Below are 16,276 nucleotides of genomic sequence, written 5' to 3' on the forward strand. Positions count from 1 at the left end.
TTTTAATATTGTTATTATAGCTAATTGTATTTAATAGAATAATAATTTATCCATTCACATTTTTTCTCAAATTATATCAAAATATTACGTTAAAACAAGTTAGATAACAAAAAGGCCTATCCACAACCTTGAGTTTTTAATAAGTTATATTTGTATATATAATTTTATGTGAAATATTTGTCGCAGTTATATATATATATATCAATAATATAACTATATATTATAGATATGCATAAATATTGTATTCAGAAAGAATTATTATTTATTTAACTTGGAAAGAATTAAAGTAGAAAAAGCAGTAAAGTACATTAGTGTGGTATTATAAATAAAGTACTATCAAATTGAGCTATTAGCCACTCCATTGGAATGTTTTTATGTTTAGACTTGATTGGAATAGGCTATAGATATATTTATTATTTATCCTCAGAGTAGCAAAGGCTTAATATTCATGGTTGAAGAAATTTAGTTATTATATTTAAAAAAAAGTTTTAATCTTTATGTTAGGTTTTATGTAGCAGTTATCTCCAGAAAAATAAAAATATACTTCAAAAGAAGCAGTTGATACAAAGAGGGAATGTAGACCTATTCGTAATTTCTTTGGATATCCTCAGAAAAGAACACTTGTTTTAGATGTTGTATGACTTGTGTTGAGACCTAATGGCCAGAATTTGTGCATCTGAACTGATGATGGCTGGTGCATACCGAAGCAAGCAGCACTAAATTTTCATGAGCATCATTTTTGTTTATAATTCCTCTAGTGCTCGGTGGTGAAACAACATTGTATTGGAACCTGGGCATGCTTAATTTTAATTAAATTCTACCACATTTATGTCAATCAAGCCGCATTAGAGCAGCGTGATGGAATTATTTCCGAAAGGAGATGATTTCTTGACCCAGTCGTGGGGTATTTACAGGCCGTACTTCACGAGTTAAGTGTTAACTGAAAATTAATTTAGTATCTAGATAAGACTTAGTCCCCGATTACTATAAGTATGTTTAATTGATATAGTTTCCTTGAAAACTGTTATCAAATCTAATAAGTCGTTTAAGGATAAATGTAATTGAATTACATTTAGATAAAGCAAATTATAAGAACAGGAATTGTATATCTTCATATCTATTTTCAAGGCACTAAAGAAAATAAAATTAATGTTTTAATCACAGATGTTGCGTCTTAGAGAGACCTTGAACCTTGTGGTACACCGGGTGGCATAATACTCGTAATGAAAGACAAACATCCCAGTTCGCTTAAACAAGGCGCAATCCATCGATATTCTGAATTATAGATTTATGCGAGATTTATAAATTTATCAACGTAATTCAAGTTCTTAAAAGAGTAACTTTTGATTTCTGTGCCGATTCTCCTCAATAGAATTTACACAACTAGGAATAATTTTGTATTTAAATAACTTTTGTTCGATTTACGAATGTTTGGGATTATTACTTTTCTTTTGTGTCAGATTTGACGTCACATCGGTTGAGGGTAAAGTGCATTAATTTTGCATCTGTGCCTGCTGTCGCATCGTAGCTTTTAAACAAAAGACCTGATTTTGGTTTTTTGTTGTTTGATAGTTCTTGCTCAGTGTTAAGTGTTCTATGGCGAGAGAAAATTTGTTTATCTACTTATAACTCATCAGCCCTTTTCCGAATATTGAAGGAATGTAAGCCACTTCTAATGTTCTAAATCATTTAAAATTTTGTATCCTGTGACTTCAATGATATCACAATAAATTGGAAATCCTGACTTGATGCTGTAACATCATCAAGAAAATGGAATCTGCTCCAACTCACAGCAGAGGTACCGTGTTTTGGTTCATTAGAGTGGTATCAAATCTCAATGAATAGATAACATCATATATATAGAATACTTCTAGAGGATTTTTGTGTCGAGATTTTTTTTTAATATCTCGATGACCAAAACTTCCTTAACACATTTTTAACTTTTTGAAGGGTTCATAATAAAAGAATTATTTAAGAAAAAAAAATATATTTTTCATCTTAATATCCAAAGTCATGTACATAGGTTTCTTAAAACTAACGCGTAAACGCATCTTACGATCTAATCTTAAATTTGTTAGTCTCATTGTAGTTACTGATAAGGTACTATAATAAAGAAAATTCTCAAAACTAACTTATGTTATAGGTTTACTATGAAATCTACTAGAATTCCTAGCAATTACAATCAGACATAAAAATACTGTACACTAATTCTACAAAATCGAAACTTCTAATCGACCTTCCTTTGCCTACTAATAATATGTATTAGAAAAAGACACATATCTTTTTCAGATTCTATATCAAAAGAAAATTTCCAGTATTGCCAGATAAAGTATTTTTATATTTGTATCCCAACATCTGTTTTTATATTTAACCTATAATTTTTAGTAAAGTAATTACTTTATATTTAATATATATTAATCATGTTACTAACACATACGTAATACACACTGCAGTAGAAAAATTGGGCTTAAAATAATGTTTTTTTCTGGAATGTAAAATTACAGTTGAGATTAAACGTCAAAAGCAAGCGTTTTCGAGATCCAAAAGATAGTTATTAAACTGAAATTTGTTTACAAATTAGTTTGTAAATTTAAAATTATATTTTCAATCAAACAGTTTTTTATAAAATTTGTCACACAAAATATTATTATAAATTTCTAAAAAAAGCAACTACAATCGAGTGAAATAGATGCTTATACATAAGTAAAATTATTATAATTACAAACAGCTAAGCCGTGATCGATCGTTTTGCATTGATTAACTTTGCTAAGGAAATGTACATCACTATAATTATTGCTCGCGCAAAGTCATCAAAACGCTTTGGTTTAACTCCAGCTTGTAAACACACAGAAATACAAGTAAAGAATCTTTTATTTACATTTATATTTAAAAGTTCTTCGACAGTCTAATATATACATTGAAAATATTTTTGGATAAATTATTTAGTTTAGAAAATATATACAAAGATCTGCCGATATAACGTAACGATCATGTCTCAAAGATGTCTTTATAATCTGTTCGGGAAGTTCGTGCATTTTTTAAAGCGCCTTTATATTTTATCTGAAGGCCAACAAAAATGCGAGGGAACCTTGTGCAATGGCAACACACAGTTTTTGCAGTGTCCTATAAAAATGTGTGTACAGTACAGTATAAAATAACTTAGAATATTTCATATGGCACGTTTGAAAAGGAGTAAGTTATAGAGATTCCTCGAAAAGGAAAATATATTTATACAGTTAAGGTGGATAAATTCCTTTGAAACAATGCTCAGTTCGTTATTTACTTCCAACGGCAATGAAACTCAAGAGATCTTCAGTGAAAGGATAACAATGCAGCGCTTGCGCTCTTACAGCTAATTATTTACAAATTTAAACATTCGAAATTTGAACGGAGTTAACGCATCGTGACGTTGACAGTCAAAATGATTTATTGTCAAAATAAAAGTGACACTTTATTTCAAGCAATAGATTTGACAGCGTCACTCGTTAACGCCATTTTAGTTTCCATAGAGAAGTCCTTTAGGGCCGTATAGAATTATATGTATTTATATATATCGATAACTCCAGTCTTATTAACTGTTGCAATTGAAACTCAAAAATGCCCACAACTAAAGTTATCCTAAACTATGTACAAGTTAACCTATGACTTTTAAATTATCTAATACTAAATAACAATGACTTTTGTGCGCCGATTGATAATCTTGACACGGTACTAGACAGCTACAATTTTGCTCGGGTCTACTTTGACCCTCAGGAACATCACATCGTCCTTGACAAAATTCCTCTTTTTGAGCATTTCGTGGGAAACGAACCTCGGGAATCCGAAGCCTAACGCGTCTGGTTCCTTTGAGGGTCTCTGGAAATTCTTCCATGTAGGGTCGGGGACGAAGCTTTCGACGATATTGCAGGCTCTATCTGGACTTGAACTTTGGTCGAAGAGTGTGAAAGAGACGGTGTGAGCGAACGGCCAGCGCAGAAGCGCGTCGTATTCACCGGGCAAGATCTTGATGTACACCGACATGTGGGTTGACTCGCCGGCGCCGTTGCCGTTCAAGAAAAGTGATGCCTGTAAAAAAAAAACATTTATTAAAAAACAGTAATAACATTTTAAAAATTTAATGTTAAAACAGAATGCTTGCGTGATTTATTTGAACGCATGATTTACCATAAATCCTATTAACCGTTTTAAACTTAGTTTGACTTGTAGCATGAAGTAGATAATTTAAGACTAATATTCTGTTGTGTATTATTGACGTCAAACAATTAATAATAATAATTATAATATTTCCAGGTCGAATTTGATCGCAACGATTCTGTCATAATGCATAATAAAATGTTTCTGATACAAAGAAGTTGCATACATGCATGTTACATGTACCGAGTGAACGCATCTTTTAAAGGATTTATATAATTTTATATAATGTCAAAATCGACATAACATGGATCTGCTGTTGTCAAAATAAACATAACCTTGATACTTTTGTCGTTATTACTGTAACAAAAAAGAGGAACGGGCTGACGTATATTTAGTAGCGTACGCTCGGAGTGACTAAGCGATACTAAATCAGTTTTCAGCGGCTGCAGAAATGTTAGTCACGATATTATTCACATGTATAAATAAACCGTGGACATTCTGTATACAAACAAAAGATTAGTACTGTCATAATCTCGCGAAAACATTTAATACTTTCAGGTAGCTTGGGATAGGTTCGATTTTTAAGTTTTCCATATTCTATAGTCTTGTCCAATCACAAGAGGACCACAGCCAATAGGACAACATTTGACATTCGAATTGAAGCGATATCATTGGTCGAGAGCTATAATAGTCTATGACATTTTTTCATCATTTATCATTATGGTTTTGAGAAAAAATTGCGTATTGAATGTCGACGAAACTGCTATCGGAACTTTTAGAAGTAATATTAAAATGCATACAAGTAGTTCAGTGGAGAAGTGTTTCATTACAAGTAAGGATTTATTAGTCGAGAAGTGCTACTAGCGCACAACATGGCTGGGTTTCGTGTGTCTTCGCCCTCCGCGGGCGGAGTATAGCGCTCACCTGCAGCTTGTACCCGTACTGCGAGGTGTAGAAGGTGGGCGACACGAGCTCGACGCCGTCCTTGGCGCGCGCGTCGGCCATGCGCGCGGCCCAGTCCGCCACGCGCCACACCAGCGCGCCCGAGCTGGACGCGCCCAGCCGCGCCACCGCGCCGCGCAGCGCGTCCAGCTGCCGCGCCTGCCGCGCCGCCAGCGCGCACACCAGCGACAGGTGCGACTGCGCGCTCTCCTCCGCGTGCCGCTCCAGCGCCGGCCGCGTGCCCTGAGGACGCCGGACGACGGACGCCGTTTTATACACTTTCGGGCCAAAGCGACGGGTATAAATATATACGAGCACTACACCTACAGGGTATTTAATCGTATCTTAATTAGTTAAACAGAGATGTGTCCATCGGAATCTCTGCTACGTAATTGTGGTTCTTCTATTAAAATATAATATTTAATAATCAGTTCTGACGAGCGATCCATATGTATTGAATGCAGTTTAAAAATAGCAACAATTATCTCGTCCCCGTTAAAGTAATTATCTGCAGCGAGCTTATTGCATAATCTATAAGCGCAACATCGAGTACATTAACATAAATCGATGCCAATGGCATTAAATAACTGCACTATCAATCAATATTTACTATTTACCCGCGCATTATCACACACGTCGACACACAACTTTACTTTTATAATAAATATTGTTACAGTGCTTTTATAAATTCCACGTTCTATTTTCAAATGTAATGTTATTTCAACACACTGGCACGCCATTAGAGACAAAAATGGAGCACCAATATTAGAGAATATAGTATGTTAATATTCTTTAACCATTATTACATATTTATATTTCGAGGTCAACTAACGATAGGAAATGTTTCAATGGTTTTGCAATTTTTAATCGCCAAAACGAATTCGCGCATAAGTTCGAACACTATGCCTCACCTTGAACCGACATCCCGCGTCCCGGTAGGCGCAGAGCACGGTCCCGGCCGCGCAGTGGTCGCGCAGGTGCGCGTCGAGCTCGTCCCGCGCGGGCGCGGCCGAGCAGCGCTGCGGGCACGGCACGGGCGCGCGCGAGCACATCGCGCCGTGCGCTGACACCGTGTCCTGTAACGAGACGACGAATTATTAATTAACTTCATGATTCCAATTGATTGTGTCAGTATGTTTGAAGGAATTTAATTTATATCCGGTTTATTCATCGTGATTAACTCACCTGCGTGTACCGTTGACCGCAATGTCTGCAGGGCACGAGCCGTTTGCTGCAGTGTTGCTGAACATGCTGCTGTGTGTGTCTGCGCTGCACTTTCGCGCCGCATTTATTCTCGCAGTACACCGGCTCGTGACCGCAGTTACCTTGATGTTCCTACAATATAGATTATTATTTTATTACTCTATTCTTACATCGAATTCCAATTTTTTTATGTAGAAGATTAATATTTAATTGTGTATGCCTACCTCGAGCGCACTCCCTGAAAACTCTTTGCCACAGTGCTCACAGTTGGCTCTGCGACGCGGGCACGTGTAGCGTAAGTGGTCCTGCATGAGCACGCGCGGGATCATCGCACCGCACTGAGCAGCACAGAGCACGGCATCGTGCTTGCATGTGTTTAAGTGCGCCTGGGAATTAAATTACATAAAATTATTTAATTGTTTAATTATAATATTTATAATTGGTCGATTCGTAATTCTAAGATATTAGTATGACATGACGAAAAGTTTTAAAAAATGAACTATAATATGATTCATTTTTAAATACCTACCTATTCTTAAACGATGTCAAGTTGATTAGAAATCTCATATCGTTTAAACAATAACATATGCAAGTATTCAATATCTTAACTGTAACAAATTACATACACACAACATAGATAAGAATTGTAACAAACATTGGAAATCTCTAGATATTTGGAGCAGCACGTGTCAGCGTTAAAGATAAAGAAATGTGTCGAAGTCGACGTAAGAGCATAAAAATGATTGATACAACGACCGTTTACGATACGCCCTCATAACTTTATCTCAACAAATATTTACGATTCCCAGCCACTCACCTTCAGCTTGCGGAGCTCGTCCGACCACTGACATCCTTCTTTATGGTGGATGCAGTACACCACCGAACCCATTATCGCCTTCTCCGATTCCGGGTCCGGGTATATCTGTAACAAACAAACCATCATTGAGACTTTTGATTCGAACACAAATCAACTTACCCTAAGTATGAATATTTACGTTGTTCCGTTTAAATATGTGATTTGTTGACACTTTCTTTAACTTATTTACTATATATTTGAACATTTTGAATGCGTAAGGAATACACGACGTCAAAAGCAAAGGTTGCCGTAAAGACTGATGGAAGCGCTAGGCGCTGGCATAACGTATTATATAGGACATCGCGATCAAAAATAAACCAATACTGAAAGAGGCGTAAGCGTACCGTGCGTTCGAATATGGAACACATCGTATCAAAATATGCAAAATGGCCGACAGTTTGTTTTTCGCGCGCTTATATTGACACGAGACAGGAGCACTCGCGGCAAGGGCTCGACGCTAAATGACAATCCCGTTTGTACATTTTCGTTATCTTTATGGGTGCAACGAACAGATGGCTGACGCTGTGGACCACCGGCCCTAGTGTTTGCGTCGAGATAAGCGTGATTTTTCACTTCCCAAACCAGCTGGGTAATGAGACGGGTAAATAAACTTGTTAGGATCTCTAGCGCGTTCCCTTTCACACGACAGAGTTAATTATTCCCTGAACCGTTTCAAGATGGTGGATCGCATTCGTTTGTGAGTGTAAACAAACAAGGCGTACAGATAAAACAACACAAAATTGTTTGTAAACAACGCTAGTAAACGATTCTTAGCATCTGAAACATCTTTCACTATCTACCCGCGAAGATGTCAAAGCCAACAGCGACTCCAAGTCGAGTCGACGTTAACAGATGTTACGACATACAAAGACCACTTCTCATTTAGTTGTTTGTTAAAACATTAAAACAAACGAGCGTTGGATGTTGAATCGTTCATAAAAACGAAAGATCAAATAGTTTATAGTGCGATGCGTTCTATTTACATTGATGCATGTGGTCATCGGCATGGATGCTGCATAACCGTACCACCTTAGGATCTATAGCATTAACTCAAATTGAACACTTAATCCTATCGATTACCGCACGGGATAATAGATCTAACTCTTTGGCATTAGGAGCGACGTTCCCATGGTCTCCGAGCGTCGAATGGACGCTCTTAAAGTCAGCAGTGTATAAATTTACAAAATTAGAATGTTATTTGTGTCGTATTCTAAAAAGATGGACCGCGATGTGTTGAACTCTCCCGCATCGCTCAATTATAGAACGCGTTGTACCGTAAACAGAATAGAAGCGAAATGTCATAGAATTGTACTATTGCAGCGGCGCTTACGACATTCGGACAACGATCTTTTAGAAAAGATGAAAATTGTATTCCTGTAACGCGCGTTCATCACTTTGTTGCCTAAAAGTCGTAATTAATAATTAATGAATTTTAACTTTTATTTGGTTTTGTATGAGCTATGAAATTAAATTATAAATGGTGAAGGAATGCAGTCAAAGTGAACATGAAATGTCGAATGGACAGACGGACCTCACACCCACACAAGAGTGAAAACGAAATATGCTCAAGCCTACATAATGCATAATTATACTTTTAAATGTATAATCAATTTAAATGGATACATGTATACGTATTATTTTTATATGTGCTTCTTAATTAAACAACAATTTTGATAAATTACACAAACATTATTATTGTGGACAAATAGATTATACATTATTAAAAAAGACTTCTTAATTTAATAAAATGAAATAAAAAAAAAAACTGGAATTTGTATTAAATATCAAGAACGCAATGTGTACGTCACACATTGACAAAATTTATTTTATAGTGTGAAACTTTTTTTTTTAATAATTTATTACAAAATTATTAACCGAGGTCTACCAATATATAAAGGAAGGCCGTCTGCGTGTGTGGGTGATGTTATGCAATTATCATAGCTCTGTAGGCGGTACTTATTGATTTCGTCGGTGAACATTTTATTCCTTATACGTCCAGAAACCAGTTCTCATATTAACGTTTCACAAGCAAACTTCGACGATAGCTAATTTAAACATGATAATTATTTACTATTTACGATGTATACATTTGCAATAATTATTATATAGAATTGCAATAATATCGCTGGAATTTTGATGGCTGAGTGGCTCAATGAAGATTAGTGTTTATGGCTGCTGCATTATCAATGGCTCGTTTTATGTTAAATTCCTTTACAACGTGTTGTTTTATTATAAAATTATATTTAACCAGCTGAACCCGTGGCTTTATGTATAATTTTCATAGCCAAATTTACTCGGTCGATGAGCGACTTAAAAAAAGTAGCCAATGTCCTTTCTTGGGGTTTAAGCTCGGTTCATACTTTCGCATTTATAATATTGTTATAGAAATAAAAAAAATATTTTCTATTTGTCTAACTGTTATTTTGTTGTTCTAGACTAGTATGATCTGTACAACCATTTCGCTGGTGCTACAAGCAGCACATATTTGGTTCGTCAACTATCAAATTTTTTAGAAATTGTATTTTAGAACTCGTCTATGTAAACGAATAGATGTCAAAAACCTTTACCTAGCATATCAGTGGTAAAGTGGTAAGTGCATTAACAGTTTGTAAGTGGTGACCATATTTGGGGATTTCTTTTATGGACGTTTGCTTCAAAAGGTTAAAAAAGAAAAAGACGTTAGACTTTAATAATCCATTGAGTCGCAATGGTCCAGTGTTTAGAATGTTTTTGGACCACTAAGATTTCACATGCTGAATTTTTATTTATAAGAAAAATAAGAACCTACGCTGTTAAACATCAGCTTATCAAATATCTCTAAATATACCGTCGTTAAAACCTATCTACCAAACGGCTGGAAATATACGAAGAACAATAAACTTGTTCCAATTGCAAAACGCGTGCAATTGTGTCAAAACAGAAAGCCGTGCGTTATTTTTATCACAATTACATATAATAATTAGTAAGCTGTGTCCGGTGTTAGAGACGTCACTTATATTGTGATTAATTGAAATTACTTGGAACTCTATTGGCAATTAAATTGTTATTAGCAAGCTCATTTAACATAGGTTTTATTACATATTGTATAAATGCATGTTTATGAATACAATTAAATACAAGTATATTTGTATAATTTATTATTTTATCGATACGTCTTGTTTTAATTTAATAAACGTCATGCCACCAGTCTTTAAATTTCCCACTGTTGGGCAAAGGCCTTCTGTCCGAACATCATCATCACATTGAATACTCGTAGGTGACCGACAACAATAATACGAAAATAATGTAAAGGTTTTCTTAAACAAATTAATTCCCTCTATCTGTCTCACTCTGATATTCTCGTATCTGACGTCCCGTTACGGATCAGGATGACATCACATGCAGGACCGTGTTTTCGTGCCTTCCGAGACTGTATAACTCTGTCAGCCTTACTCCGAGCTACCATTGCTACCGGTGATATTATCTTAACTTAAAAAAATCTGCATACAAGTTAACTAGACCAATTAAATCGGTGTGATCACAAGTCTTACGTATAAAGGTAGGTAGTGTAAGTATAATCGGGCAAGAGCCATCCCAATTAGAGGCTTAACATAAACAAGCTGAGAAAGTTTACGATAAACATGAACTTGAGAGCTTAAAATACAAGTGATGAAGGATTTAAGAGAAGTTAGGTAGCTCAGACACTAAGGTATTTAGGACGTGTTCACGCATACATATTTTAAAGGTTAAACTTTCCCGTTTCATCTGTATGTTACTGATATTATTTTTGGAGAAGCTAAATCAATTTTTATAAAACTTTGACATAATTGAATAGTAATCTGTATTTGTTATAAGTCACTGGAAGTAAAGGATGAGTGTAAAAGTTCCACAGGGCGAAGGGCTTATGTCCACTTGAGGAGGGCTGAAGCTTACTTCAATTAATGTTCGTAGGTTGTTGTAAAAATGACAAAACAGTTGTAAAGATTAATACATCAATAAAACCGTGCCTATAGTATATTCCAATTGAAGGAGGAATGAAGATAAACAAACATTGGATTCATATATATATATATATATATATATATATAAATTGAGGGATTTCCGGAAAATGTATGAAGTCACTGGGATGACTGGCAAATGGGCAACATTGACATTAGACATCAGTACTGCAAGAAATAATAATCATTTCTCATGTTCAATCATGTTCCTTATGTCACTGGCTCACTCATCCTTCAAACCGATACACGACAATACTAATTGTTGCTGTTAAGGGTTAGAATATATGTTGAGTTGATATTACCTACCCAGGCGTATACATTCGGCAAAATTTTTAGGTTTATTTATAAAATCTGTTACTATTCTAGTGTAAACTTGATGTTATTCTTATTTTAATATTCAAAGTGGCTACAATCATTAGAACCACAACATTTTTTTTAAGAATAAAAAAAGTTCATTATCCATGGGCGAACGGAAGCGAGTTCGATGCCCGGCTGCGATGGCTAGCGGAACCATAACGTGGAATATGTAATGACCTAGTATACGCAGCTACTGCACTATTTAAATAATTATTTATTAAAAAAACTATATGAAACTATAAACAATATTGTTTTTTTTAATTGTAGCATAATTTTATTATAAATTATTCTTAAAAGTCTGAATCTTATGGCACAGATAATTAAAAAACATTAATTTCATTATAACAACGAATACACTTTTAATTTCTGAACGGTTCAAAAACGTTATGATGTACACGCTATTATTAACACTATCCATTCATAAACATCGACCCGGAATATCAACGAACTGATGGACAGACGATTAATCACTGTTCGATGTTAATGCATAGCTGTTTATGTTTATCTTATGTCAGTTATATCATCTGAACGCAACCTACTACTTTGTAAATTAAAAAAAAAAGTGTGTTTTTGGTCGAATGGGAATAGAGCACTTTATTTGAATTTGGAATATGATATCAATTAAGTAGCTGTCAGCGCGATGAACAGGGGTTAGGTTACACGGAATTTAATTCGAGAACAAACTTCGTTTTGTTTTCAAAACGACATACGAAAATATTTATAAATGTTGCCACGTATAAAAAAATAAATGTGGCTTCAAAAGTTTATTTTAATTAAGTAGGAAAACTGTATTCATTATCGATTATATATATATATATATATATAGAATCATTAAATTAAGAATATTTATATTAATTAAAAAAAAATATATAATAAATAAAACTATCCATCTACAGAATAAATAATTAGCCAGGCTTTATTCAAATAGTGTTTTAATGAATATTGATTTATCTCTTTTCAATTAGTATACATTCATTAATCAAAACTATTACGTAATCTCTCTATGGATATATATATGGAACCTCATTAAATAGTCAATGTAACAAACACACACTCGCACCTAATTTTTCTTTTTATTAACGTAAATAAATAATCGAGTTCAGTTCCAACAATAATTTGCATTTATTTTTAAAAATTTCAATCTATTTAATTCGCTTACGATCTCAGTTTTAAACTTGTCTCAGATATTATGAAATCGTTAAAACATTTCGCAAATCAAGTCGGAACTAGTTTTATAAAGTAAAACGTAATTTCGAAAATGGAATAGCATTTCAATTGACAGCCACAGATAGAAAAACATTAACTCGAGTCTTAGGTTTACGTGATAATTAAACACTATATTAAGCCGGTACTAATTTCATTCTAAAAAAGGACTGACATTTTATGAAATTTAATTCAATTTAGTCAATGAAATATCATTGGAAAAAAAATAATAATTCAAAGAATGATTTCGAAGGTTCTTTCCAAATTGTTGTATCGATTATTAATAAGTATTATTAGTAATATTGGGTGTTGACTTTCGTCTTAGGATCACTGAGGATCTTTTTTTGCGACATAACTTCGACTTTTAACAGGTCAATGATCGTAGCAAATACTGCCAAATTTAAATTCTCTTATATTCACATTCAGTATAAAACAATCGATGTATGTTTGAATTTCGTTTACATTTCTTTAAGTGAGAAGAGTAGCATATCACAAATACCACACATCCCGATAATAACGCCACGCATTCCTGTAACTTAGTTGCGTGTTCGCATCAGAAAAGTATTTAAATAATTTAAACAATTTTAGTACTGTCGATGGTACTTTAGATTCTGTGAAATATTCCTTATAGAATTATTCAAGTTGTGATTTTCCATATAAGAAAGTTCATAAATAATTAGAAGGTTCACAATATTATTTGTTTACATGATGATAATTGTAATGGAGCTAACGAAATAAAAACAAGTTCCATTGTCATTTTAATATTTCATTTTGATTTTATTCAACTTGGAAATAAATCACTTAGTTATTGATTTTAAAATTCTAATATTTGTTTGGACGAAGACAAATCTCGGATATGATAAGAACAGATTAAAATACATCGTAGATATATAAACACATTATTTAGACTATATTTTAGGCTTTTTCATAAGTAAGTTAAATCATTTATGTAAAATTACATAAGACAGACTACATTGCATCATATGCAAATGTAGTTACCCCTTAAGATTGATAGGATTTTAGCTGAATTGAAGTCGTATTCTATTTTCAAAATACTTTATAAAATTCAGATATCATAATATTACTGCAAAATCAATGTCATTGATAAGGTATTGACGTACACGTTACATGTTATCTGTATAACAGAGACGCCGATGTCCACAATGAACTCAGTAAATCAATCATGCATGTGGACCGGAAGCTTTATCGATAAATTTTAAATGCTAAGTGTATTGGCGACTAGTGTTGGCATCTGCGTTCGAGATGACATTGTATTTATAGACTTTATAATCTCATCGATCTATATTAGATGTGTAAACCTTAAACTTACCTATAAAGTAAATCTTGTTAATAAAGATTACTCAGAATCAGAATACAGAAATTATCATAATTTGCAATGAATTAATTAATGAATATTACTATGAAATAAATACCCATTTAAAGGAAAATATTTTTATTCGATTAATGTGTGATACATGTTTTGTTTTTTGATGGAATTATTTGATGTTGGTGGTGTTTTGGTGGATTTTTTTTTTCTGGATTAACTTGTAAAGAGTATAATTCAACAGTTGTAACATTCTTCTAGGCAATGAACTACTTTAATATCAACGAGGATTTAAAGACTACGAGTTGGTTGACAAAGATTACGGTTTTATCCTATTAAACGAATAAGTGTTTTTCATTCAACTAGATTACATCTTAAATAACAAAACAATTTTCAAAATAATAATAATTTAATTTAAAGCCACGTCAATGTTTTGTGATTCGAATGAACGACGAGTTTATGATACTTGGTATTGCTAAAAGGGAAGAGTATTATACATCAAATTACAACCACATTAATGCCATTACTAAGCCTCCATTGATAAAACTCAATCACACAATTCACTCAACAAGTGTGACCTCTCGTAACCAAGTCACTAACCGTTTAAGTTCAATTGGATAATTATACAGTTCAATTGAACATACCGTCATTGATATAACAGGCTATTATCGCCCGTATTTCCTTAGGCCAAGAGACAAATTAGCTTGTTCAATAAATCAATATATTTAATGCAAGACAACCTAAAATGGACTTTGTATCACTGTAATAGGGTTGAACCTTAAATGGCAAATATTATAAGCAATTCATATACGGTCGCAAATTGATCGACACCGGATATTGCCATTATTGTCGTGTGATTCGCGAGTTCTTTTGGAAATTCGGACGTTGATCCTGAGATTTCTAGATTTTTCTAGAATTTAAATCATTAGAATTCGCACAAGTTCTAACAAAAAATACTAAATAGCCTTGCTTTTAAAGTAGGTATAGCAGTAACAGGTGTCTTAATATGATAGCAAGACACCCACGGTTATGTTATTTATTACTAATTAATATTTATTTAATAAATGCACACACTGCCTGAATTTTTGTACTAAGTTATTTTTATAAAAGACTTCTACAGTGCCACAAAAAGCAGATGAAACGAAAAAAAATCTAAGTGATGACCAATCGTTCTTCTCTTGCAAATATCGTAACTTATAAAGCCATCACTTTTTCAACCTTTCTCTTCGTTACATTTTTTTTTTTTTTTTTAATACAACTAATATTGATCTGTGCTTAAACCAACATACATAGCACAAATCGAATTAAATCAGTTATGTGTCTCAAATATTTAGAATGGAATCGATTAAAATATTATACACAATTAAAATATTTTTTGCGACATATATATATATTTGATGTGTTGTAACTTTGATGAAGTTATTGTTACGCAAACATTCGTAACTCGTGGTTTGAGCTAAACAGAACGTGTCTCCGGTAATCCGCTTGTTATGAATTATAATTGGACTGAATCGTCCATGTGGGGGGTGGAAGGTCTATCTTAATATGTTTTGGTTTGATTATTACATAATCTGCGAGGTATCTTAAATATTACAAACATTAATAGCTGTTTGATTTGGCATTATAAAGCTGTAGACTACCAGGTCCTAGATTCTAATCCCTGGTCGCATCAATTTTTCCAACCACTTGATCAGCTGGAATCAGAAGATTAATTAAAAGTAGAGGTAAAATCGACAATGAGAAGATGAATAAACGATTTAAGATCCTTGAGAAGGATCGTAGAATGATAATCCGTTGCTTATATCCTTTATGTGGCTTAAAACAATTCAGTAATTATTGTTTCACAATTTTTAAAGGAAGCTTTGATATCATCTGATTCAAAAAATTATGCAATTAAAATTTACATAAAAATTAATGTACATTAGCTGAAAACAGTACTAACAATCACTACCAGCAAGCTTAGTGTCAACAAAATCAAAATTATGTTGAAATGAGTCGTGGCGATTTAGAAAACCTTATTAAAAAAAGAAAGATGTGTTCAAAGTTAACCAAAAAAGTAAATAGAGTCGAATCGTTATGGTCCTCGTGGAATTTAAATATAAATATCGATAGTTGTAAACAAACAAATGAGTAACAATGGGATTATTCTAAGAAATTACCATAAGCATAAATGTATTTCTGTGACTCAATACTAAATAGATATAATGTTTGTTTTAAATTCCTTCCTCGTAAGTATAGTAGTGTATAGTTTAGTCACATTGGATTTTGAAAATTCATAAT

At 33.4% G+C, this 16,276-nt stretch overlaps 1 protein-coding gene across 4 annotated transcripts in view; it reads right to left on the reverse strand.

Annotated features, from left to right (window-relative positions):
* Positions 1-1,977: 1,977 nt before the first annotated feature.
* LOC125064740 (TNF receptor-associated factor 4) overlaps positions 1,978-16,276 on the reverse strand; it is a 111,131-nt gene continuing 96,832 nt past the window's right edge. For 3 of the 4 annotated variants that reach the window (XM_047671935.1, XM_047671934.1, XM_047671933.1), the window contains 6 exons: positions 7,097-7,201; positions 6,504-6,665; positions 6,262-6,411; positions 5,988-6,152; positions 5,059-5,319; positions 1,978-4,065 (listed from right to left, as the gene is read on the reverse strand). In XM_047671935.1, coding sequence (XP_047527891.1) covers positions 3,712-4,065; positions 5,059-5,319; positions 5,988-6,152; positions 6,262-6,411; positions 6,504-6,665; positions 7,097-7,201 — 1,197 coding nt within the window. In that variant the 3' untranslated portion in view covers positions 1,978-3,711. Of the gene's footprint in view, positions 4,066-5,058; positions 5,320-5,987; positions 6,153-6,261; positions 6,412-6,503; positions 6,666-7,096; positions 7,202-7,479; positions 7,605-16,276 lie in introns of those variants that run through there. The other variant, XM_047671936.1, reaches the window with a different exon arrangement.

This window comes from Vanessa atalanta, chromosome 6 (genome assembly GCF_905147765.1).
Source record: "Vanessa atalanta chromosome 6, ilVanAtal1.2, whole genome shotgun sequence".
Classification (NCBI taxonomy): Eukaryota; Metazoa; Arthropoda; class Insecta; order Lepidoptera; family Nymphalidae; genus Vanessa; species Vanessa atalanta.